We start from the raw sequence: 26,056 nt of genomic DNA, 5'->3' as shown, positions 1-26,056 counted from the left end.
TTCCTTTTTTGTCCTCCTCCTAAGGACCAGAATGATTGAAGTCTTACCTTGGATGAAGTGTCCGTGATCGAGGCCTAGTTGTTCGGCAAGCTGTGCCCCGAAGACGTGTGGAGTCTCCAGCAGTCCCCAGCTATTAGCTGGGTGGATAAGGGCAATGGATTCGGTGCCATGAAGAGCTTAAGCTTGGCCATTGGCAGGCAAAGCACCAGTATGGTCTAAGAGCCTTGCTATTAGCAGGTGGCCATAAACGCCCTGGGCACGTGCAGCAGCGTTTTCTGGATTCAGGCATGGTCGTGGGGGATGCCGTGTGCAGTGATGTATACTTTTATTTTGCATATTTTATGGCAGCAGTTGTGTGTGTTTGTCTGTTTTTCTTCCCTGACTAGTGTCTTCCAGCCTGTGGCGGCTGGAGCGCATTTGCGTTCCAAGCCGCCGCTCTCTCTTCCGGCCTGGCGTCCCTCGGTTACTCCTGCCCAGGGACTCAGTGGCGGCAGTGGTGTCATTACAGTGGAGAAATTTAATCATCAGTCAGGAATGTTGATATTGGGATTTCTCTGTGGGCAGCTTGATGAAGTTTCCCTAAATGCTGTGTGCAATCATTACAGGTATATGCTCTGCAATAATACGCTTGTGTGCTGCCTGTGTGTGTGATCCTGATGGTTCTATCACCTGTGCAGTTTGGCTGTTTGTACAGCTTCCACACTACAGGTGTATCACTGCCCCCCTCCCCCCCTTGTGGCCAGCCCTCGTGTAGCAGGGATGAGAGTGTGTGTTTAACCCTTTCCTTTCCTGGCTTGCATGGGCACTGCTTTTGGGTTTTTAACCCATTCCTTTCTACGCTATTTTGTTTTCTTTTTAGGTTTTTAAGTCCTTCTAGGTTAGATTGACAATACATGGCACAAGATGATAAAGACCTCATTAGGTCACTACATCAACTTTCTTTTTCCAGATTTAGTCATCATTGGTCACTATGAAGGTCCACATCCACGGACATGACAGCAGCTCCAAGGAAGGAGCCTGTAGAACTTAGGTCCCAGAAGGAAAGTCTCTGTGTGAGCCATACTAAGCCCAGGCGGCTGGAAAAGGGGATGGTGATTTCCAGCAAATGGAATCTCTGGTGAGGAGCATAGTGCAGGAAACCCTTAAAGAGTGGGGTACAAGCCACACGCAAATCCAACAGCTTGGTCTATGGCGTGTTCTCCCGCTAGGGACGGCCAGGAAGAACTGGAATCATCCTAACCAAGCCATCTATCTATGAGGACCTCAGAAAGTGAGGCAGTGCGAAATGAGTCCCTTTGCCTTTCTGACGCCCTTGGTCAAGACAATGAAGGGGGCATTTACACGAGTAAGAGCCTGTAGAGTCTCCTGCAAAGTAAGAGGACGTTCTTTATGCATCTCTAGAGAGAGCGTTCTAATTTCCCATTCCTAACGGAAATAAGGGACATTTTGGATGAGTGGAGCAAGGTCGTGAGATATACCTCCCTTCTAAGCAAGATGGTCAAGCTCTATCCATTCAGAGATAAGGATGTGAAGCATCTAAAGGCTGCCTCTTTAGTTGTTGATGCCCCAAATGAGGCAAGCAATCATGTCGCTCTTCCTTGGAAGATGCAGTGAATGACCTGAAAGTCGGCCTGGGCTCTTGTGGCTATGTTTAAAGTGATGGAACTGTGGAAGGAGAATGCGGACGCAGTATTCAAGAGCATTTTCAGAAACTGGGTAGTTCAGGAGACGGACTTGGTGTCAGTTTCCATGGTGAGGCTCCAATTGACATCATCTGCATAGTGGCATGGGTTTTGCACCTGTCACCTTTGAGAGAGCTTCATCTTTAGGCGAGCTGGTCAGCACCATAACCTGGGTAACAGTTGGCAAGTTGGGTCTTGCCTCAGGACTGGCGCCTACTAGGCCGTAAGACGACACAGTCTAGAGGGCAAAATTCGGAGTGTGAGAAGGTTGCAGGTTTGTTTTACAGACCAGGTCTGGATTTTAGGAAGAGGCCAGAAATCCCCTCAGAAGTATGCTAAAAGCTTGACCTTGGGTATCCAAGAAGCTACTAAATTTGAGCCTCAGACTATTGGAACGTCAAAACCATCTTTTCAGGACACACATGGTCCATCAGAAGTCCTCCTCATCTCGGATTCGTTTCCACGGATTTTGCCTCACTCTGAGGTAAAAATGAAGCATATACTCTTGTATTACATAAAGTCACTGGTGTCACAAACTTCTGATGTGCCAGTCCAAGGATGCAAGAGATTTCAGGGCATGTACTCGCCTCTCTTTGTGGTCATGAAGAGGAGCAGCTTGCAGAGGCCTGATTTTAGACCTTGCACACCTAAACCAATTTTCATCAAAAGGAGAAGTTCAAGATGGAAATATTGTCCCTGATTCATAGGGGGTCCAGCCAGGTGACTGGCTAATTTCCAATAGACCAAAAGATGCTTACTTTCATGTGCCCATTGTAGAAGACTTCAGCAAGTTCCTTTGATTCGCCGTAGGTCAAAACCATCTCCAGCTTGCTTGCCTACCATTCGGGCTTTCAACATCACCCTGTGTGTTTTAAGGATCTTATTGGTTGTTAAGGTCTTTATTAAAGCAAGGAGCAACAGCCTGCATAGTTACTTGGATGTTCTTCTCCTACTGTCCCAAGACTGAGGGCAGCTGCTTCTCAAAATTTAGCTGGCGGCTGATTTTGGAAAAGAGACACCTGGAGCCCACTCTGTCTCTTGTGTGCTTCGGGGCTCAGTTTGATATAATCAAGAGGACCATTGCTTTGTCTCTGGATCCCGATGTTCTGGAACAGAATACTCCTGGCCCTGTCTTCTTCCTGCCAGCGTGCCTTTCAGTGTCTAAAATGATTGACAGTTGGTGTCTACGGATCCAGTAGTCAAGTGGATGCTTCGGAGAAGGCGGCCCTTCTGGAAGGTGTTTCTCCAGCAGTGGGAGCCAGGAAGCAGAATTCAGGTAATCTACATAACTTCAGTCATGATAGTGAGTCCCCTGGTGGCTGCAATGGAGAAACTGGCTCATTTGCCATTCCATTGCCCCATTTCCTGATTCACAATCATGTCCACCAATATGGGATGGGAGGCTTGCTGCCTGTTGGGGATAGCTCAAGGCAGGCAGGGCTGTTAATTTCACAAGATTGTGTTGAACATTCTGAAACTACGGGCAGCCTTCTGCACCCTTACAGGTCTTTCACCATATAATGAAGGGATCGTTAGTGCTCTTAGGCTAGTCAATACTACGGCGGTCTCCTATGTTAAAAGACAAGGGGGAATCACAACTTGTTCTCTATTACAGGAAGCGGAGCCAATTATGTCTTGGGCTCAGAAGAATCGAGCCTACATCTTACAGTCTTATTTCCCTGGAGTCCAGAATATTCTAACAGACGTTCTTTCCAGAGTCCAGTTGGACAACAAGGAATGGTCTCTACGTGTGGAGGTTTTTCAGGCGCAGATGCCCTGCCCCTGATGGATCATTGGTAATGCAGTGGGTCCTGTGTGCTTCTTCAAGTCCTGGTCATCCTCGACTTTCTATGAAAACCCTGAAGAGAAGTTTTTGAGGTAGTGGCAGTGATGCCTCATTGGCCAATTAGGCCATGGTTCCCCTTGCTAACACTGTTCAGCTACCGGAACCCAGTACCCCTTCTCATCAGGCCAGACCTTCTGTCACTGGGTGCATTTCTACATCCATGTCCAACACGGTTATGCTTGACAGTCTGATTCTTGAGATTGGAGGTCCTTGGCTGCTCCCCCAGAGTCCTCTCTCTCTCTCTCTCTCTCTTGAATGCTAGGAGATTGAACACAAACAAGGTTTACAGGAGAATCTGGTCAAAGTCTGTGCAATACATGTCTGCTGCTGACAGGTCATGTCTGCTGCATTATGTCTGCTGCAGTCAGCTTTATCGGTCTGAACAAGTGTTTCCAGGTCTAGGCATCTTTTACTTTCTAACAATTCTTCAAGGGAGCAACATGGTTCAGAGTAAGCGGAGGTTTTCCAAATAGAATCTCCCTCTTGTTCTCAGCTCCCTCTCGGATATTGGAGCGGAGTGTTCTAGGGCTGTCTCCGTTAAAGGTCTCTTTGTCATGTTCGCCTTTCTCCTGGCTATCACGTCGGCATGAAAAGCCTCAGAGATTGATTCACTGGTCATGGAGAACTTTTCTTAATGTTCTTCCAGTTTGAGCGGCGCTTTCACCTATGCTTGACTAATTTCCCAAGGGTAAATCAATCTTTCATGGGAACCGAGAAATTGTTCTGACAACCTTTGGAGTACTAACTTGCGTCCTTTAGACGTGGGAGAGGTCGCCCTGTGGATTAGTTGGTTGAAGCACATGTCTAGTAAACAGGGAATCCTGAGTTTGGCTTTCAGCAGTGCCATCCTTTTGTTCTCAGAAACTCTCAGTTATATCTACAAGCTAGAGCTTCCTTCAGGCTTCAGAACGCCTGTTCATTCTTTTTACCGGAAAGGACAAAGGGAAACGTGCCTCATCTAGGACGATTGTGGCAATGGATTGATTGGGCCATCCGACAGGCTCACAGAGCCGAGGGCTTGGCTCCTTTGAGGATTGTGACCGCTCACTAAACCAGGAGGGTGCCCACATCCTGGGCGGCATTGCAGCATGTGGTTCCCAATGTAAACAGTAGGGCGGCCTTGTGGTCTCCGATCAACACATTTATGGCTCATTATTGTGTAGAGCTGGCTTCTTTATCTTCTGTAAAATTTTGGTTTACATATCCTGTCGATTGACAGTGTAATTTAAACTCTTTTCTTTGGTTCTGCAATTGCCCACCCGTTTGTGTATGGCTAGTTATTTCCCATATGTATGCTGATATGGAGTCTGTCAGGGAAACTGAAAATTTCCTTTCAAATACTTACTGTAATTTTCCTTTCCTGATGGACTCCATGGCAGCAGGAGTTCCCTCCCAGGGCCATGAGTAGGCTAGTTACAGAACAGAGCAAAGATTTATGGGTCCTATAGGGGAGGAGACGAGGCGGGGTTAACCCATATGTATGCTGCCATGGAGTCTGGCAGGAAAGGAAAATTATGGTAAACATTTGATGGGAAATTTTCCGTTATCCTTGTTTCTAAATTAATCTACTACACTAAAAGGGCTCTCCCACCTCCCTCTTTTCTTTTTCGGTGGACACTTCTTAGCTTTACCAGAGATCCCTGGTCTGCTCCTCAGGATCCTCAGTCTGAAAAGACAAGAAATGGGGTGCTGCTGTCTAAGGGACATGTGCTCCCTCACTATTATCTTCCTGTCCTCCTCCGCTTTGCTTTGTAAAAGACATACAGTATCTCACAAAAGTGAGTAAACCCCTCACATTTTTGTAAATATTTTATTATACCTTTTCATGTGACAACACGGAAGAAATTACACTTTGCTACAAAGTAAAGTAGTGAGTGTACAGCTTGTATAATAGAATACATTTTCTGTCCCCTCAAAATTACTCAACACACAGCCATTAAAGTCTAAACCGCTGGCAACAAAAGGGAGTACACCCCCAAGTGAAAATGTCCAAATTGGGCCCAATTAGCCATTTGTCCTCCCCGGTGTCATGTGACTCGTTAGTGTTACAAGGTCTCAGGTGTGAAAGGGGAGCAGGTGTGTTAAATTTGGTGTTATCGCTCTCATTCTCTCATACTGGTCACTGGAAATTCAGCATGGCACCTCATGGCAAAAAACTATCTGAGGATCTGAAAAAAAGAATTGTTGCTCTACATAAAGATGGCCTAGGCTATAAGAAGATTGCCAAGACCACGAAACTGAGCTGCAGCATGGTAGCAAAGACCATACAGCGGTTTAACAGGACAGGTTCCACTCAGAACAGGCCTCACCATTGTCGACCAAAGAAGTGGAGTGCACGTGATCAGCATCATATCCAGAGGTTGTCTTTGGGATATAGACATATAAGTGATGCCAGCATTGCTGCAGAAGTTGAAGAGGTGGGGGGTCAGCCTGAGAGTGCTCAGACCATACGCCGCACACTGCATCAAATTGGTCTGCATGGCTGTCGTCCCAGAAAGGAAGCCACTTCTAAAGATGGTGTACAAGAAAGCAAACAGCTTGCTGAAGACAAGCAGACATGGATTACTGGAACCATGTCCTGTGGTCTGATGAGACCAAGATAAACCTATTTGGCTTAGATGGTGTCAAGCGTGTGTGGCGGCAACCAGGTGAGGAGTACAAAGACAAGTGTGTCTTGCCTACAGTCAAGCATAGTGGTGGGAGTGTCATGGTCTGGGGCTGCAGGAGTGCTGCCTGCACTGGGGAGCTACAGTTCATTGAGGGAACCATGAATGCCAACATGTACTGGCACATACTAAGGCAGAGCATAATCCCCTCCCTTCGGAGACTGAGCCGCAGGGCAGTATTCCAACATGATAACGATCCTAAACACACCTACAAGACAACCACTGCCTTGATAAAGATACTGAGGGGTAAAGGTGATGGACTGGCCAAGCATATCTCAAGACCTAAACCCTATTGAGCATCCGTGGGGTATCCTCAAACAGGAGGTGGAGGAGCTCAAGGTCTCTAACATCCATCAGCTCCGTGATGTCGTCATGAAGGAGTGGATGAGGACTCCAGTGGCAAACTGTGAAGCTCTGGTGAACTCCATGCCCAGGAGAGTTAAGGCAGTGCTGGAAAATAATGCTGGCCACAAAATTGGGACATATTCACTTAGGGGTGTACTCACATGTGTTGCCAGCGGTTTAGACATTAATGGCTGTGTGTTGAGATATTTTGAGGGGACTGCAAATTTACACTGTTATACAAGCTGTACATTCACTACTTTACATTGTAGCAAAGTGTCATTTCTTCAGTGTTGTCATTTGAAAAGATATAATAAGATATTTATAAAAATGTGAGGGGTATACTCATTTTTGTGAGATACTGTATATTACCACTACATGAACTTACTTAACAGTAAATTGACTTCTCTTACTGCAGAATGAAGCAGTACTTGCAACATTTGATGTACATTGTACAATGACAGCTTCAGAAATGTCATTATTTGAATTTAATGAGAATCTAAAAGAGAACAGTACACATTGCAATTTGTGACAGGTGCTTCACCATGTAAGAAGGGGAAGAAAATTTGACAGAGACTCACCATTGCTTTAGAGTTTTCCAGGAAAGTGGTTTAACTTTTCAAAATCACAGAAGATGAGGGAGGAATTCAGACAGCAGGTACATCAAATGAGAATAATAGTGATGTACTGGAAGTACTGATACAATAGCTTTCAACACTGAGAAGTTGGTGTTAGTACTGTCAGTGGAGAGGCCCCATCATATTATACCTCCCTGTAACATTAACAACAACACTCACACAAACCCTCCCTGTTATCCTAACACTAACTTTTCCCGTAACCCTAAACCTAACCCTCACTGTAACCCTAAATATAGCCTTCCCTCTAAATTTTACCCCGACCCTCCCTGTAACCTTAACAATTACACTTGTACAATCCCTATTTGTAACTCTTATCCTAACCTTCTCATCACCCATAACAGGTACTCTCCCTAATAGTAACCCTAACACTTATACTCCACCTAACACAACCCTCAAACTAAGCCTTCCGTAATGTAAACTTAAAGCTAAGGTCCCTTTTACACTGTGGAGTCTGTCGGCAGACTCCATTTTTCTCAGCGGGGGATGGGTCCGCCGATCCCCCGCTGAGCAGGCGGATGGCAGCTCTGTCTCCGCGCTGTGTGTGGAGACACAGCTGTCAGGTCCCGATGTTCTCTATGGGGGAATCGGATAGGAACGGATCGTCTGTCCGTTCTCATCCGATCCGATACGCTGGATGGATGGAAAATAGGGTTTTTCATCCATCCAGAACTGACATGTCTCTGCTGACATCCGATGCCCGATAGAGATATATGAGGCATCCGTTCAGATCCGCCAAAAAAATGGACATGCAGATCTGAACGGTCTGCCTGTGTTAAAGGGGCCTAAAGCTTAGGTATTGCAATATTTACAATGTAACTATCTTTGTGCCATACCTGGCACAATCTAGTAGGCACCACTACAACAATGATCTCCACTAGCTTCCAGGTCCCGTGATGAGCAGCTGCCCTGCTGTGTTCTGAACACAGCAGGCTCAGTACAGGTACCATTCAGGGAACACTTTCTCAGAGAATTCAAGGCAAATCTCTGCTTGGGCGAGTTGGAGAAGTGATGTCACAATATCTACTTTGGGCAATCAGACAACACTTTGCATTAATTGAGAAAATGCAAAATGTTCTCTGAATGGCGCCTGTGCAGAAAGGTAGACCTTCTGTGTTCACTAAGCAGCAGAGAAGCCGCTCGGCATGGAACCTGGAAGCTAGCAGCATTCACCATAATAGGGGAGCCTACTATAATGATTTCCAGCTTGCATAGGGATTCCAAAGAAACTTGCATACTTACATTGGTCCAAGCTGGAACACTATAACTATGTAAAAATTGCCATACCTACACTTCAGTTTTGGTCACTGATTTGCCTATTTACCTCTGCATCAGGATCCTCTGCTCCAAAAAATAACCCCTTGCACCAGACTCTAGATATGAAAACCAGAATCTGCAGTTCCAAAGAAATCTACATATTCTATATAAATATTTTAAACAAATACAGTAGTTAAATAGCACACCTGTGCAAAAAATGACATACTTTAATCAATCTAAAAGAGGAAATAAATATATCTGTAGTAAAATAAATAATAAAGAAAAAACAGTGTATACTTTATACAAACGATGCTATACTTACATGCTCTGTTAGTGAGGAATCTTTCTCCAGGAACTGAACTGCACAATAAGCCAGCTGCAGGGGACAAAATTACCATTTTAAGCGCTTGCTGAGAGCATACGGGTTAGTAATTTACTCTATTGAAAGACCAATTAACATTAAGACACATTTTATTATGCAGTGTGGAAGAAAATAAGTATGAGTTAAGCTATTTACTTCGCTGACAAAAACATAATATACATTTTACTTCTTTCACATATACTTTTGTAATCAGAGCAAGCGAATCTAGGAATGACAGGGGTGTCTCCCAACAACAAAGCAAGATACAAATAAGTGCCCACTTTGATAGGCATTTTTACAGGATAATTATACGTTTTGAGTAAGAATACATTTTAAGTTATTAGTGTGAATTTAAAGTATGTACTTTATGTTACTTTGACATTTACTTGCTTACTAGGCTCATACTACAAGGTTTGTTTTTGCCTTAATGACCTTTATTCTCAACAGGCAACAAGAGTAGAAAATAAGTCACTTTGGTGAAAATAGCAATTGTTATAGCAACAAACACCTATTGCAACTCAGGCTCCTCCATTCACAAATAGGTGTCTCGGATCGCATACATAATTGCTGTAATTTTGCCCGCGATCCCGAATCATTGCAAATCGCGGGACGCTGTACGATTTCCGCAACTTTCAATGGCACCCCGAATGCGCAGTGATTTTGCCGTGATTTTTGCCAAACGAAAGGAGGTAAAATTGCCCAAACAGAATGGTGGGCACCCAAAAGAAGTTCATCAGGTGTCTGGCGATTGATTGTGCGATTTCACTTCGATTCGTCAGGCGACAATCACGGCGAAATCACACCGCAATTGGGGTACCATTGCAAGTCATAGGACTCACACGGGCATCCCGCGATTTGCAATGATTTGGGATTGCGAACAGAATTTTGGCAATTCTACCCGCGATCTGAGATGCCTATATGTGAATGGAGCCTAAGTCAATTGAGCCTATTATGATACATTGTCATGATAATTTTCAAATATAAACATGTAGATGTCTTAGGCTGGCAATACAATTTTCTGTACAATTTTCTTTAGATATACCTTCAACTATGTAGTACAAGGGCCCTTGTTCATTGGATACAATTGAAAGTGTTGTTTTGTTCTGACCTCATATTATATGCTTTTTGGTAAATCTAACAGAAAATTGTACAAGAAAATTGAACATGTATGGCCAGCCTTAACTGCTCCTTGCTCCACCCAAAGCTGAACACACCTTCTCTTCCTTGCCCAGAGCTCCATTCCTCCTTAGGAGCAATTAATATAAGCTCAAAGCCACTCTCGTTGGAGTTTATATAAGGATAATGACTAATGAGGAATAGTAACTAATATTCCCTTCACAGCGGGCATCAATTTAGCTTTATACATCAGCTCTTATTCTTCTGTGTTCTCACTTGCCAGTGAATCAATGTTATTACCTATGTCCGGTGAGCAAGAAGATGACGTAAATGGCATTAATAAACCAGGAAACAGCAGAGCACTATTTATCACAAGATTGTTACCAACCTTCTGCTTCTTTCTTCTGTAATCCTAAAGCCTAATACACGCCACAAGTTGACAGCTTAGGTCTGAGCCGCTGTACTAACAATCCGACAGTTAGTACAGCAATGTCCCCTGCAGTGCTATTGTGTTCTGACTGGGGGACACCAGCAGAACACTCCAGTCAGGCTGACCATTGGCTGAGAGCGCTGATCGGAACCCAGTCGGCAGACCTTTTCTGTTCATGTGCCTTCAACAGAAGCCAACCAAACTGCAGGCTTCTGTCAGACCAGCTGCCATACACAAGGGACCCACGTCGGGCCGGTTTCTGTCGAACCGACTGATGCCAGCCAACATTCGGTCTGTGTGTACTAGGCTTAACGTAAACTCAGCCTTCAGAGACTGTCAGACCAGCATTTCCTGTTCTGGAGACCAGACATTTCTGGCTGCTTTATGTCCAGCAGTGTGACTGGTTAGCGCTCTACTCTGCCCATTTTCAACTCTCCCCACTCGAGCCTGGAATGTTTCCTTATACAGTGTGGGAAAGGCAGTGCTGTGGCTAATGACATAGGAGATGACCTTGTCCTTGCTGAAGTTTACTATTCCACAGCATCTGAGCAACTTGCCTGTGCACACCTGTGTTGCGGATTAGTAAGCATCAGCAAGGACTGGAGAGTTCTGAACTCCTCTGCCATTGTCGCTCTCTCTGCTCAAGCCCACTTCTGTTCTGCTTTCAGTCTACACTTTTTCTGTGCAGTTGGTGTGCATTCCACACAGACGTCTCTTGCACCTAAGCTGGCCATACATGGATAGAAAATTATACAAAAAAGCGTTCAATAAGCCCGATTGTTTGACTTTAGAAACGTTAGTGTGTGCATTTAGATTCTCGAATTGCAAAGTTTAATGCCAAAAAAAAGATCCGTCATGTTGGGATTTTTTTTGCATAATCAAACGATTTTCTAAACATTAGTAGGAAAATCGATCATAAATAGTTTGAAAAAACTATGTGCATTGATCATTGTTTGACAAAAAATGTACCATTTGTGCCGTTAACGATCGATAATATGCGGAAAACAATTTGATACAATGATGGAGTTAACACACAGTTGTTCGACAGATCTTTATCAAAAACAAAAGTTTTTTCTAATGATTTTTTTCATACATTTATGGCCAGGTTTACATTAAAAGGGATGACAAAGCAGGTTAGTAAGTCATTGTACTACAGAATTGTGAGAATATATATTTTATTTTGTTTATTTTTATCAGTTTACAAAATGCAAAGTAAGTGAACAGAAGTAAAATCTAAATCAAATCAATATGTGGTGTGACTACCCTTTGGCTTCAAACCAGCATCAAATCTTCCACTTGCAAACTATGTACACGTGCAAAAAGTTAGGAATGTCTAGTATTATAGTCAGGTGTATGATTAACCAATTAGACCAAGCAGGTGATAATGATTATACATTTCATATGAAGGAACTTGTAACACAGTCATTAACTGAAACAGAAACAGTCTGTAGGAGGCTTAAAAAGGAAGGAGAGGGCTGGAGAAACAGCCAAACTCTGCTATTAAGGTGGGGTTGTGAAAAAACGGTTTAATGTCATAGATCTTATACCATGGCACGACTGAGCACAGCAATAGGACACAAGGTCATACTGCATCAGCAAGGTCTCTCCCAGACAAAGACTTCAAAGCAGACTGGGGTTTCAATATGTGCTGTTCAAGCTCTTTTGAAGAAGCACAAAGAAACGGGCAATGTTGAGGACCCTAGACACAGGGGTTGGCCAAGGAAACTTGAAACAGCAGCTGAAAGACACATCATGCCTACTTCTTTTCACCTTCAGATGTCTAGCAGTGCCATCAGCACAGAACTGGTGGAAACCAAAAGTCTGGACAGAAGTAGTCTTTATGGACAAATTGCAGCCAAAAAAAACATACCTCTTATGTGAAAACAAGTCTAAGTGACTCAACTATGCTGGAAAACATAAGGATTGGGATGCAAAACAAAAAAAAAATGGCAGCAGGTGATCTGAACTGAGAAGTCAAAATTTGAAACAGGAGGCAGTTGGTTCACTGGAGGCTTGGAGGGTGGTACAATAATGAGTGTCTGCAGGCAACAGTGAAGCATGGTGGAGGTTCTTTCCAAATTTGGGGCTGCATTTCTGCGTAATGGAGTTGGAGGTTTGGTCAGAATCAATGGCATTCTCAATGCTGAGAAATACAGGCAGTTACTTATCCATCATGAACTAAATAGAGAAACTACGCCTATCCCTGATGCAGCAACAAACAGGGGCGTAATGCAGTAAAGAATCATGTGCCGCGTCCTGAATCTTAACTAAGCAAAAAATAGGGGGGGGGGGAATGGACTTTAGAGGCACCGTAATAAAAGAACCAACGTTTTATTATTGATAAATGGTAAAACCACAAAGATATGTGTCCACCGTCTAGTAAGGGCGGGGACCATTGATCAGGAATTACAGGTGGTGGGTGGATAGAGGAAGCCTAGCCACCTAGGACATACAATACAACATAACAGATACAAAATTGGCATAAAGAAATAAACAAAAAGTTTTTTATTAGGACGCTATGCGTTGCACACAGCGGCACCAAGGTGCAGGCAACGCAGAGCGTCCTGTACAATACAATAACAACTTCCAAAAAGGAAACGGACTAATAGATCCAATTGCTCTACATGTTTCGCCTGGTGTTCAGACTTCATCCGGAGCTGTTTGGAATGTGGATTCCATAGGAAGATGTTACTGGGGCCAACCAGAAGGCACCAGAAGGATGGTAAACCATGTAGAATAGTTAGTAATCACGAGGGATGGCCTGCTGAGGTAGCTGAGGGAGACGCACTGCTTGTGGCCAATTAGAGAAATATATCAGGTAATCACAGTATATAGTATGCCTGTTACATGAATAACCAGGCATAAGACAAAGGCTAAAGTAACAGGCAATTCCTCCAATCAAGGGAGCGGCATGCAGCGTGTCCTCCAAGTGCTCCTCACAGACGCAGATCAATATCCCCCGGATGGGGAGTAACCACCATGAAGCATGGTGGTTACTCCCCATCCGGGGGATATGGATCTGCGTCTGTGAGGAGCACTTGGAGGACACGCTGCATGCAGCTCCCTTGATTGGAGGAATTGCCTGTTACTTTAGCCTTTGTCTTATGCCTGGTTATTCATGTAACAGGCATACTATATACTGTGATTACCTGATATATTTCTCTAATTGGCCACAAGCAGTGCGTCTCCCTCAGCTACCTCAGCAGGCCATCCCTCGTGATTACTAACTATTCTACATGGTTTACCATCCTTCTGGTGCCTTCTGGTTGGCCCCAGTAACATCTTCCTATGGAATCCACATTCCAAACAGCTCCGGATGAAGTCTGAACACCAGGCGAAACATGTAGAGCAATTGGATCTATTAGTCCGTTTCCTTTTTGGAAGTTGTTATTGTATTGTACAGGACGCTCTGCGTTGCCTGCACCTTGGTGCCGCTGTGTGCAACGCATAGCGTCCTAATAAAAAACTTTTTGTTTATTTCTTTATGCCAATTTTGTATCTGTTATGTTGTATTGTATGTCCTAGGTGGCTAGGCTTCCTCTATCCACCCACCACCTGTAATTCCTGATCAATGGTCCCCGCCCTTACTGGTCGGTGGACACATATCTTTGTGGTTTTACCATTTATCAATAATAAAACGTTGGTTCTTTTATTACGGTGCCTCTAAAGTCCATTCCCCCCCCCCCCCCCCTATTTTTTGCCTACTTATCCATCATGCCATACCATCAGGGAAGCGTGTGATTGACCCCAAACATAATTCCAATTAAGAACTATCTTCAGCGTAAAAAATAACAAGGAGTCCTAGAAGTGATGTTTTGACCCCCCACAGAACCCTGATCTTAACATCATCAAATCTGTCTGGGATCACAAGGAATAAGGATTTGAGGCACCCTTCTTCCACAGAAGATCTGTAGTTAGTTCTCCAAGATGTTTGGAACAACCTACCTGCCGAGTTCCTTCAAAAACTGTGTGCCTAGAAGATACCTAGGAGAATTGATGCTGTTTTGAAGGCAAAGGGTGGTCACACCAAATATTGATTTGATTTGGATTTCTCTTCTGTTTATTTACTTTCCATTTTGTTAATTGATACAAATAAATTATTATTTATATTTCTAAGACCGCATTCACATTGATCCGACTTGGACCGTGGCTTGTCAGCCTGACAAGTCGCGGTCCGTCACGCTCCCATTGTGTAGTACAGGAGCCGTTCTAATAGGAGCGACACAAGTCACTCCGACTTAGAAAAAAGGGTCCTGTACTACTTCGAGGCGACTTGCATAGACATTGATTTTATGAAGTCCGTGCAAGTCGCGTCGAATTCGCGCTGCACGCGACCTTACAGGTCATGCCCTAAGTCGGAGCGACATAGTGTGAACCGGCACTAAAGGCAATCCTAATTTACTACATTTTTAACACCTGCCTAAACCTTTTGCACAGAAGCATGTGCCAGAATTTTGTTCAGATAGGCAACTTGAAACCACCAAGGAAAACATGTCTTTTATTCCCAGTGCTACCATGTTAACTTTTTTGTATCCCATCCTAACTTATGGCAGTGTGGTCAAATGACATCTCTTACCTGGGCGTGGAATATAGAAAGTGATTTTGCAGAGTGAAGTGGTATCAGTACACGGACGAGAAACTGTTTGTGTTCTGATTTCAGTGGTAAAGCAAAGCCATTGATGATACTGCAGAAGGAAAAGCAACACAACTTCAGACTGTGTGAACAAATGATAAACTTAAAGTGTCACTAAACTCACATCATAATAAAACTATCAATAAGTGCTGTATTACACGCTGTTCATACTCACTCAGTCACTATGGGATTTGTTTTCTGTATTCTGCAAAAAAGCTTGGTTAATCCTGCTTCTCTCTATCTCCACGTTCTGTTCATGTGCCCTAATTCAGCCAGGGATTTTGCAGCTGTAGTGGCAACTCTGCACATGCTCAGTTTTCAGTGAGTTTGTATGCTGAGCATTTCCTCCCTATCAGATCTGAACAGCCTATGTGACTACAGAGTCACACATGTGAGTGTATACACAGTGGTAAATAAAAACCCACTCCCTCCCTCCTCCTCCATGCCCACTAACCAGCTAAACACAATGGGGGTTGAATATTACATGTAGATTAATGAAGGAATCACCCCCCCCCCCTCTTATTCCAAGACAGGCTGGAGGGGCGTGAAACACCCTGTGTCTGGCAGAAATCTGCCAACACTATATTTTTTCCACAAATAATAAAGATTTGATTTCAAATATATAACGTAGGCCAATTTAAAACAATGTATTGATATTCTTTATTTATTTTTACTCTGTATTCTAAAGGCTGTTTTTTTTTTTATTTTGAACATGTGGCCAGCAGCAGTGGACTAGAAGCACCTCCTGCTTATGTTTCCCTGCAGACAGGCTGGGAAAGATCTGGGTCATGTGACAGCTATTGATTAGGATATAAGTACTTAGATGTTTTGTTTTGTTTATTTACTAAAATAATCATTGTGCCATCATCCACATACAGAAATAGAAGGGACAATGTAAATTAAACAGTGTGTGTTTAGTATCACTTTAGTGATAAAAACTGAGTTTGTAAAAAGTATTAGGTATTTGGGTTGTGTGCTGGGCACTCTGCATCCACCTAAACTAACAAGAATGACCAATGATGCTCAGAACCACCAGCAGAAAAGAAATAGGCTCTTGTAAACATGTAGGCTCTGGCAGTACCCAGTCAGAGTGTGGTCCCAAAAATCACCTTGTTGTTTGCAATAAGCAGCTAGACAGGCTAATGGGCCATACACACTAAGATTTTCTGAAAACTTTTTCCTTTAGACTTACCAAAACCATATAATATGAGGTCAAACCTAAACACTTTCAATTTGTATGCAATCTGGCAGGCTCTTACTACATAGAAAAGGTAAAATTGAAGGAAAAAGTCTTCAGAAAATCTTATAGTGTGTATGGCCCTTAAGGCAGGGTACTAGTCATTAGGAAAGTTCATAATCTGTTTGAGGTCAAGGGTTATATCCAACTGGATGGAGATGGTGCGAGGGCCTGAGTCACAAGAATAGGAGGTGGGTATAACCAAAGGCCAATTACCAAAACCAGAGCACACAACTAGTCAAGACACACTGCAGGGGTTAAGGTGGGTGGAGGTCAAGTAGGGAAAGGACAAGAGAGGACAGAAATGAATGTCAATATAAAACATGGGAAGAAGTATACCCAAGAGTTAAGTTAATAATTAAAAACAGAGTTGAACACATCAGGATGCTTGCTGAGAACCAGTAACACATGTGCATACTTTGTCATGCTCTTGCACGTGAACAAGAAAGCTGGTTAATGTACGTATACACTAAAAATATATCTAGAGTGTCATGCATTAGGAAGGACCTATCAGTGGTAATCAGAGAGAAGCATGACAATTATAGTGCAAAAGAGTTAAAAAAAAAATAGGGAGTGAAAGGGAAGTGTCAACAAGATGAGCCAGCAAGGATTGTTCTACAGCCAACTGCCTGAAACCCGAATACTTTCCCAATAGTGAGCAACCATTTGGATGAATTAATCCAAAAAAACTAGCTGACTTTATGCATAACAGACAGAGCCTCCAAAGGAAGATAGAACTTACTGTTGAAACCAAAATGGTAGAAACTTGGACAACTGTAAATCTGCTGCCAAATCATGACGAATGAAAAGATGCCTAAAAGGGAAATATGGCACCAATGATGGGCATCTGTTGACGTGTAAGATGTTGGCAGTAGATGAGTGATTTTCAGAGGAATCTTACTGGAACAGCTTCAGAATATCTGTTTATCACACACTCATGAAGTTGTTCTCTTCCAAAAGAGAATTTAATGACAATGTTGCAAAAGCCAGTTTTGTCTCATTTTTGAGGCTTCAAAACATTAAACTGGATTAGGTATTTTTCGGAGAGTAAAAAAAGCAGTTTGTCTGAGAATAAATTGCACAGTATAATTCCTACTCAATTCCCTTGGCATGGTAATAAAATATGCAATTATGGGTGTAAAGAAGCAATTGCCTCATGACTGAAAAAAAATAACTATCTTACCACTGTAGCACCCTGCAAAGTAAAATGCTCAGATGATAGGTAAATTTCATTCTATTTGGCTCCTCTGTATTTATTGGAGCAGCTGTTGAATTCTTTGGGCTATTCTGAGATCCCACAGGCTGCAGGTTTAATTTCTCCCCCTGCCTTCTAGAGTCTTCTAGAACATAGGGGACTGAGATAGTTAAATGGGCAGCTTGAACATTTATTTTTCTGAAGCCAATCCCTGAGAAGGTATGTCCAGTAGATGGCTGGGGAGAACATAAATAGTATTGAGGTCTGGTGCAGCCATGTTCTTGTGCTGCTGGAGATGTTCCAGCGGGGGGGGGGTCCTGGGGAAGAGAGGAGGTCTCCGTCCAAAAGTTAGGTGGTGGGACAGTGCAGGAGGGAACTTCCAGGTATACCTAGGATGCATGTGAGCACAGAGCTCCTGTGGAAAGACTGTCTGGAGGATAAAGACAAGGGCTTGAGGATTGAGGCTAGAGCAGCGGCACCAGAAATGAAAGCTGGGATGATGAAGAATATTTGTGTTTTGTGGCATTAGAAATGGAGTGCTAAATAACTCCTGCAAGGTAACCCATGTGTTTTGGAACTTTGTTTTAATAAAAGTGTGCAAGAAAGACCCTTAAATAATATTGAGCATGTGGACTGCATTCTTGGAAGTGATACCCTAGAGTTAATTTCCACACCTGATATAAGTGATGTCTCAAGCTCTGCAAGCATTCCTTCTCCTTCCCTTACATATACAGGAATGTTTCTAATTACTGACTCACTATCTGATTATGCAAGCTGAACATCCGACTTTACCCACAGTTCTATGAGCCCCCCAAGACATGCCTTTGTGTCTTTCAGTTACCTGCCAAGGATCTCCAGAAGCTCTGCTACACCATTAAACCGCTCTGTCTCATAGATAAATCTGCAAGAAGAAATGAAAACAATAAGTCGAAAACCATGTTTCTCAACGTGTGGGGGCACCTCTTATAGATTCAGGTTCCTATTAAAAACAACTTGTAGATATTTGTGGTTGGGTGAAATGGACCATTATCCAAAACTTATATTTCCATTTCAGTCACCCACTGGCTTCTTATATCTCTTGAGCACTGCAGAGGTATGATCTTCACATCATAGATCCTGGCTCTATTCTCTCCTAATTGTTTCAGATGTTCCTGACCACCTTTAGCTGTCCCCACACCCCATATTACATTATTTTTATTATACTCTGAAAAATGGACAGTAGGAACCTTTTAAAATGCCCACAGAAGGTGAACAGACCAAGGAACTTTCCAGGTTTAGACTAAAAGATCTTTGACAGAAAAAGCTGATTATTCTCAAACTTTGTACAGCTGGATTTTACCATCACAACATACAGCAGTAAACTTACGAAATTCAGGGGTGGCCTAACGTCCCCACACAAATTTTCAGTACATCTTATGGTAAAGAAGACTGTCAGAGATAGTCAGAGATGGTGGACCTGCTTGAAAAGATGATCAGAACATGTAGACATACTACAGATGTGTTTAGGGAATGGGGACATGGTGCAGGAGACATTCAGAGACTGGGGGCATGGTATGTAAGACTGGTAGCAATAATTGTCAACTGGCTGTTACTGTGTAGTAGGCCAAAGAAAGTACCAAATGAGAAATCCTTAGGAGTCGAAAGTCTTTATTGGGCAGTTGGTTACAACAAGCAGGGCAAAAGACATCCAATCTGTTTCAGAGGTCACACAATCCCCCTTCATTAGGGCTGGATGAAATGGCAGAATATTGACTTTTCTAATGTGAACATCAGCAAGACTGTTGTTTATATCAGTGGTTCTCAATTCCGGTCCTCGGGACCCACTAACAGGCCAGATTTTAAGTATTACCTTGGGGGATGCAGACTAGAATACTGCAATCACTGAGCAGCAAATTAGATCACCTGTGATGTAATTTAGTTATCTTGCAAACCTGGCCTGTTGGTGGGTCCCGAGGACCGGAGTTGGGAACCACTGGCTTATATCATCTTCTGCAGACCAATCTGCTTAGGAATACTTCTGAGTCTATTTAAAATTCTGCCCTTTCACCCAGCCTTGATGAATGGGGATTGTGTGGCCCCGAAAGACATTTTGCTGTGTTATGCCCTGCATTTTGTTACCTGTTAAACAATGAAGAATTTAGATTTGGCACTCTTTTGACCTATTATACTTAGATGTTTCAACTTGGGTGAATGTCTTCTCCTGGGAGTCCCTATCTTTGTTGTGAACTGCTGAATACAGGCCATTTGGGCTCAAGTAATGACTTTGTCTACATTTTGATAATCTGTGAAAATCTTTGTCCAGTTCCCCTGTACTATTACCTCTGGAACTGGCTGCTAGTGACTGCTAGGGTTAAAAATCCAAGGACCAAATGCGTCCCTGGGAGAGCAGGCTGGCACCAGGGCTTTACAGTGTACCAATTATATTATTAAAAGTACCACATGTCCCATCCACCGACACAGATAGCATTCAGATAAAGTGTTGTCTTCTCCAATATATCAAAAATAACATTCATGCCTTTGCTTTAGCCTTCCTGTGGCACTGGTAGGTAACACTGGAGTTAGCAAATGCCCCCACAACACAGTTCTTTACAGAATTCCTGAGCCTTCCAGTGGTCCATCTATGGTAAGGGTAAATCCCATGCTTTGGGAAAAGCTGGCATAAGGGATTGTTTAAAATGCACTAATATACATTTAGGGGGCATGGGAAAAAAAATGTACATGCTTTAGATAAACTGATATGGAGATACTGTTAAAAGCTGAAATAAAATTACTAATGAAAAGTGTGACAGAAAAAATGCTGTGCTAAATTCAATTATATACATGATATCAGCATGGTATAAAATCATTTTCAAATATCAAATGAATAAAAAACATACAAGTCATAAAAATCAAAATCATTCAAAAAATAAACAAATTTAAAATCCAAGTGATAAACACTGTCCGCATTTATGTGCAAGTTGTGACAAGCATTTAAAGCTAGGTTAACAACTGTGCATTTTTAATGCATTTTCAGAAGCACAGAAATGCAAGACAATTCATTGAACATGTCAACAAATAAACAATACCCAGCCTATACAGCAGATCCAGCTTCTAGTGGCTGGGAACTGGTGCTCTGGCTGTAGTGCTCCTGCACTCAAACGATCAGATCCACAGTAACATCAAGTTGGCAGCTTGGTGTAGTCCAAAAAATCCAAATCTTTATTGGCTACAAACTAAAAAACACTGGTAACAAGTTAACACATTGGGCTGTGATGGTCACAGCCGAAACATGTTAGCTTGTTACCAGTGTGTTTTAGTATGTATGTATGTGTAAGGAGAAAAAGCAGCACTCCGAGTTGAAGATGAAGATGAATAAAAATCTGTTTATTTGTATCAAAAAAATGATAAAAACATCTCAAAGTACATCCATTTATCATTTTTTTGATACAAATAAACAGATTTTTATTCATCTTCATCTTCAACTCGGAGTGCGGCTTTTTCTCCTTACACACACCTATTGTCTGGATTGCGGATCCTTGCCTGCACCTGTTCTTGGATGTTTTTGGGATTACTGCATCACCGGAGCGGTTTTCTTTGCCCTTGATCTGTGACTTAGTATGTATGTAGCCAATAAAGAGTTGGATTTTATGGACTACACCGAGTTGCCGGCTTAATGTTACTATAGATTTGATTTAAAGTGATTCTAAAGCCTAAACATTTTTTATCTTTCCTTGCATTAAGGTAAAAAATTATTGATTTTGGCCCCCCACAACCCCCTCCGCCCTCCAGCACTGTGCATGTCTGCAACTCTTCTCTTCTTCGCTTCCATGTCATTGGCTCCCAATGCTGCCAGTGACGAGTCAGCGCGGGGGGGGGGGCACTGTCTGTGTCAATGGATACAGCATTGGGGCTCAGGAGCGAGCAGAAATAAGTGCCCCCATGGGAAGCGGCTCCCCGTGGGGGCACTGGACAGAGAGGAGGAGCCAGGAGGAAGTGTCTCTCCTCACTTCCAAGCCATTGGCTCTCTGTGCTGTCAATCTAAGCCAGTGATGAGGGAGCTGGGCCAGGGCCAAGCACGAACGAGTGCCCCCAGGAGGAGCCAGGAGTGCCGGGAAGGGACCCAAGAAGAGAATGTTTGGGGGCCGCTCTGTGCAATTCCATTGCACAGAGCAGATATGTATGGAGATTCTTGTAAAAAAAATGTTTAAGTTTCCTTTACAACCATTTTAACATGGTTTCCTATGGGTCAACAACAAGGTCTGGTCCATACTCACTTCTCTCAGGAGTCTCCTATGAGACCAGGAGGTGGATGGAGAAAAGTTGCAGCCGGGAAAGCTCTGGACCAAGAGAGGTGACAGGTAAGTGTTTAGGGTGTGTGTGTGTGTGTGTGGGGGGGGGGGGGGTGGCACAACAAGTAGTGAAATGTTTTTACCTTCATGCAGGGAATGTATTAAGGTAAAAAAAGTTTTACATTTAGAACCACTTTAACCAATTAGGCTTCTGAGCCGTTTTTGCATTACAGCTAGCAATAACTATAACTTATTGTATAGAAGTGAAACATACAGTATAATATGAAATATACGGTATAATATGACACTATGAAGACACAGACTTTAAAAACACTCATTCTTGTAAACTGTACCTGAGGAAAATGTTGTTGCATTGTTTTCTGATATATGCTCTAAGTCCCAGAAATTTTCCATATACACGGTGCAGAATGGTCTTCAAATATTCCCTCTCACGAGGATCTTCACTATCAAACAGTTCCAGGAGCTACATAGGCAGAGAAAATGTTACTGAGTCTAATTTCAAGTTCTCCCACAATCATTAAATACAAATAATAGAGATTGTTAAACAGAAATAATTGGAGTGTGACAGGTGCTCTTTTTATGTATATATGACCTTTGGGCTATTGAGGGCTTCAATATTCTGACGAAATCCAAGGCCACAGAAAGCATAAGGCTCACTAAGAGCTGGCACAGAGGACAATTAGATAAAGGGCAGAACAGTGGCTTAGTGGTTTCTGCCTTGTAGCACTGGTTTCCCCAGTTCAAAGCCCATTCAGTGCACTATGGGGTTGATTTACTAAAGGCAAACAGACTCTGCACTTTACAGTTGCCCTCTGCAAGTGCAGTTACTCCAAAGCTTAGTAAATGAGGTAAGGCTTCACTTTGCAACAGAGTACCCAATTATGTGCAAGGAAAATAAAAATAAAAAAAACTGCATTTTTGCTTGTAGATGATTGGATGAAATGAAATCAGCAGAACTTCTGCTCATTTACTAAGCTCAGGAGCAACTGCACTTTTTCCCTTTAGTAAATCAACCCCTATCTGTAGGGAGTTTGATGTCCTCCCCATGCATGTGTGGGTTTTCTTCCCATACCAGTAGGCTTGGTCTGTGACACTAGCAGTACAGTAAAAGACTTTTATGCATGATGTATATTTTTCCACAAGGAATGTGCCTCACAGTCAATATCTCAACATTCTAACATTCAGATATGGGCCTTCATAACAGCATAGACACTGTGAAAAATATGCTGAAAATTAGCCCCATTCTGCGATTTACTATCGCCTTTTGGCCCTATGATGATTGCACTGATCTACCTGATGAACAAAAGCGTAGGTTGCAACTTCTCTCCGGGGTACTCCCTTCCCATCCCCCTCCTTGCCTCAATGCTTCCTATCATCTCTTTTACCTACTTTTCCAGCTCTACTACATCCTCTTTAGCTTTGCACACTGTTTCAGTGACATTTCGGGGTGTGCGACTAACGTGTGCATCACTGACAGCTGGTTTCCGATAGGCCTATGCCTATTTGCTGCTAATATACTGTATGTAATAATGTACTAAACAATGTTGTGAGTACCTTGTTTGCTCTTTGTGCATTGTAGTCGGTTCACACTATTCTTCTGCTGCTCTTGCCTTTGAAATTGTTAACAAAAAATGGTGCAAGGAAAAAAGAGGTGTTGAATGCAAACCCTAGTTTGTTTGTTTTCAAAAGCAGCCACAGCCTAAATAGAATTGCTTAACTCCTGCCAGCAGCTGCCTTATTGCAGAGATCCATCACATTTCCAAACCTCATGCTCTCTGCTGATTGGAGAGCTCTATTTCTGACTCAGTAAAAGGTGTGATGGACCTCTTCAAAAATATCACTGCTTCCACTCAGAGAGCGTGGGTACCACTCTATAGCATCCTGCATTTCCACTTAAACTCTTGGTGATTTTCAAAGAAAGCAAACTATAAGGCCCCTTTTACACAGGGTAGTCGGCGGACTCCATTTTTCTCAGCAGGGGATCGATCCGCCGATCCCCCGCTGAGCAGGCGGATGGCAGCTCTGTCTCTGCGCTGTGTGCGGAGACGGAGCTGTCAGGTCCCTGCTGTTCTCTATGAGGGAATCGGATGGGAACGGACCGCCTGTCCGTTCTCATCCGATTCCATCCGATCCGCTGGACGGATGGAAAATAGGGTTTCCATCCGTCCAGATTTGACGGATCAGATCGGATGTCAGCGGACATGTCTCCACTGACATCCGATGCCCCATAGAGATGCATGGGGCATCCGTTCAGATCCGCCTGAAAAACGCCTGTGTGAAAGGGACCTTAGACTTTGCACATTTTTTGTTTTGATACACAATTATTTCATCATGTTCATCATCATATTTAGCTGATTTAAACTTTAAGTTCAATTGGTTTTTAACTAATAATCACTAGACATTACATTAATGCTTTGAAGTTTCATCAAACTGTCAGTAGTTAGAAGTGGCTGAAGTGGGGTACACAATCGTTTTTTGGGACACTAGTGTTTTAGTGGTTCCTATGAGATTTCACCAGAAGCCTTCGGGCAAGAAGGAAGCCAAAGCAGAAGGGGAAGGTAGTGTCGAATATGGACTCAGTAGAGAGACTGACATGCTGCCTTAAAGAGGAAGTAAACCCTCCTCTGACACTTGTCCTATGATAAGACTTACCTATAGGTACTGTAAATATCTCCTAAACATGTACCGTTTAGGAGATATTTACCTTACATGCAGCCAGTGACGTCACTGGCGCATGCGCTCTGAAGGAACGGCCGCTGGTGCCGTTCCTTCAGAGCTCCGTGCCGTGACCGTCGGCTCCGGCCGACGGTGATGTCACCGCGGCTCGGGCCAATCAGATGGCCGCATGCCGCGATCCCGGAAGACGGGCGACTGGACATGTCGCCCATCATACAGGTAAGTGGACGGCACGGTGGGGGCTCGTTCTAAGGTAAGTATTTCATAATGGGCTAGTATGCTATGCATACTAGCTCATTATGTGTTTCTCTTGCAGGTTGCAAAAAGAAAAACTTTTTTTGGGGGTTTACAACCTCTTTAAGCCCCGTACACACGATCAGATTATCGAAAGATCTGTCGTCCGTTTTTTGTGGCATGCTAGTCTGATGTGGAAAGTGAAGAGGTTTTTTTTTTATACAAATTTTCCCGTACAACAGAATTCTACTTCAGAAGTGATGTCATGTGTTGGATTGCTTTGTATGTGTTCTTTTCTGAGCATGCCTAGTCTTGCTCTTAAGATTTTTTTCCGTCGAAATCTGTACTAATGAGATGAAAATCGGACGTTGTATTACAGACAACAAAAATTTTATAGCCTGCACATCAGGATTTTGTCAGCCGAAAATTCAGAGTCAGCTGTCGAAAGCACCATACTAACAATCCGAAAATCGGCAGATCGGTCGTCGGACGAAATTACCCTTCAGATTTTCTTATCGTGTGTACGGGCCTTAGGAGTCAACTTAGGAGATGCCCAGAGGAAACCAAGAAGGACTGGACATGGAGGCACAACAGACAGAAAACAAAACCATATTCACTCACAAATCAGAGTCATAGCCCCAATTAGAAAAGATACTGTTTGTGTGCGAGGAAAGTAATCTGCCGAAACCAAAATCACCTGTAAATTACCCCACTGATAGGTCTACTATACTTATAAGGATTGTAAAGATTCAAAATCTGTAATGTCAACTGTATCATGTACAACATATTCCCGTTTAAGACTTTTGTGTCAGAGAAGTATATAGGGTGCTGAAATTTGGCCAGTAAACCTACAAAATGATTGTTCTCTTTGATTGTAATTATTGCATAGTACTGTCCAAAACCAGTCAGCCTACATGAGGAAAATAACCTCAAGTGAACAGTGAGACCATTATGTTGAGTATTCCAGCTGTCATCTAAATCAGTGTTTCTCAACCTTTTTTCAGTCAAGACATCCTTTAAAATGATGGACTATCTCAAGGCACACCATTCTAAAATGTAAAAAACTATTCTTAAAATATATACATAATGTGGCAGCATCGACACACGTAGGAGACTAAACGTTAGTGGTGATTTATTCTTCCAAAGCTAATACACTTTTGCACACTAGTACTGACTAGTATTCCAGTGTTTCTCCTCTCCCTCATTTAGCTAATGTGACCACAGTGCTGATGGAGAGGGGCAGGGGAGGTTCAACTAAAGGATGCTGTGTAGGTGATCAACGCCCTTCTTATCAACACTGATGACATCACTGGTTGTTAGAATACCGGTGGCTGGAAGGTTGAAATAGTGCACAATAAAATCCTGTGGCTTTGTGTAACTAAAACGAAGGCTTGATCCGCCTGCTGGCTTGTTTACATTTTTGGGCAAATTTTAGGCATTTTTCCAAGGCACCCCTG

The 26,056-nt window shown here is 43.0% G+C and overlaps 1 protein-coding gene across 1 annotated transcript in view; it reads right to left on the bottom strand.

The window, feature by feature from the left end:
* The window catches only part of PPP2R5B (protein phosphatase 2 regulatory subunit B'beta), a 144,469-nt gene that overhangs the window by 31,498 nt on the left and 86,915 nt on the right, over positions 1-26,056 (bottom strand). The window contains exons 7-10 of the mRNA XM_082270016.1: positions 22,022-22,152; positions 18,242-18,301; positions 14,912-15,020; positions 8,751-8,804 (exon numbers count right to left, since the gene is read on the bottom strand). Of these exons, the coding sequence (XP_082126142.1) occupies positions 8,751-8,804; positions 14,912-15,020; positions 18,242-18,301; positions 22,022-22,152 (354 nt within the window). The remainder of the gene's footprint in view (positions 1-8,750; positions 8,805-14,911; positions 15,021-18,241; positions 18,302-22,021; positions 22,153-26,056) is intronic.

The sequence above is a fragment of the Pelophylax lessonae genome (genome assembly GCF_965119305.1).
Source record: "Pelophylax lessonae genome assembly, chromosome: 10".
NCBI classification, from domain to species: Eukaryota; Metazoa; Chordata; class Amphibia; order Anura; family Ranidae; genus Pelophylax; species Pelophylax lessonae.
This window is presented reverse-complemented; position numbering and strand designations above follow the sequence as displayed.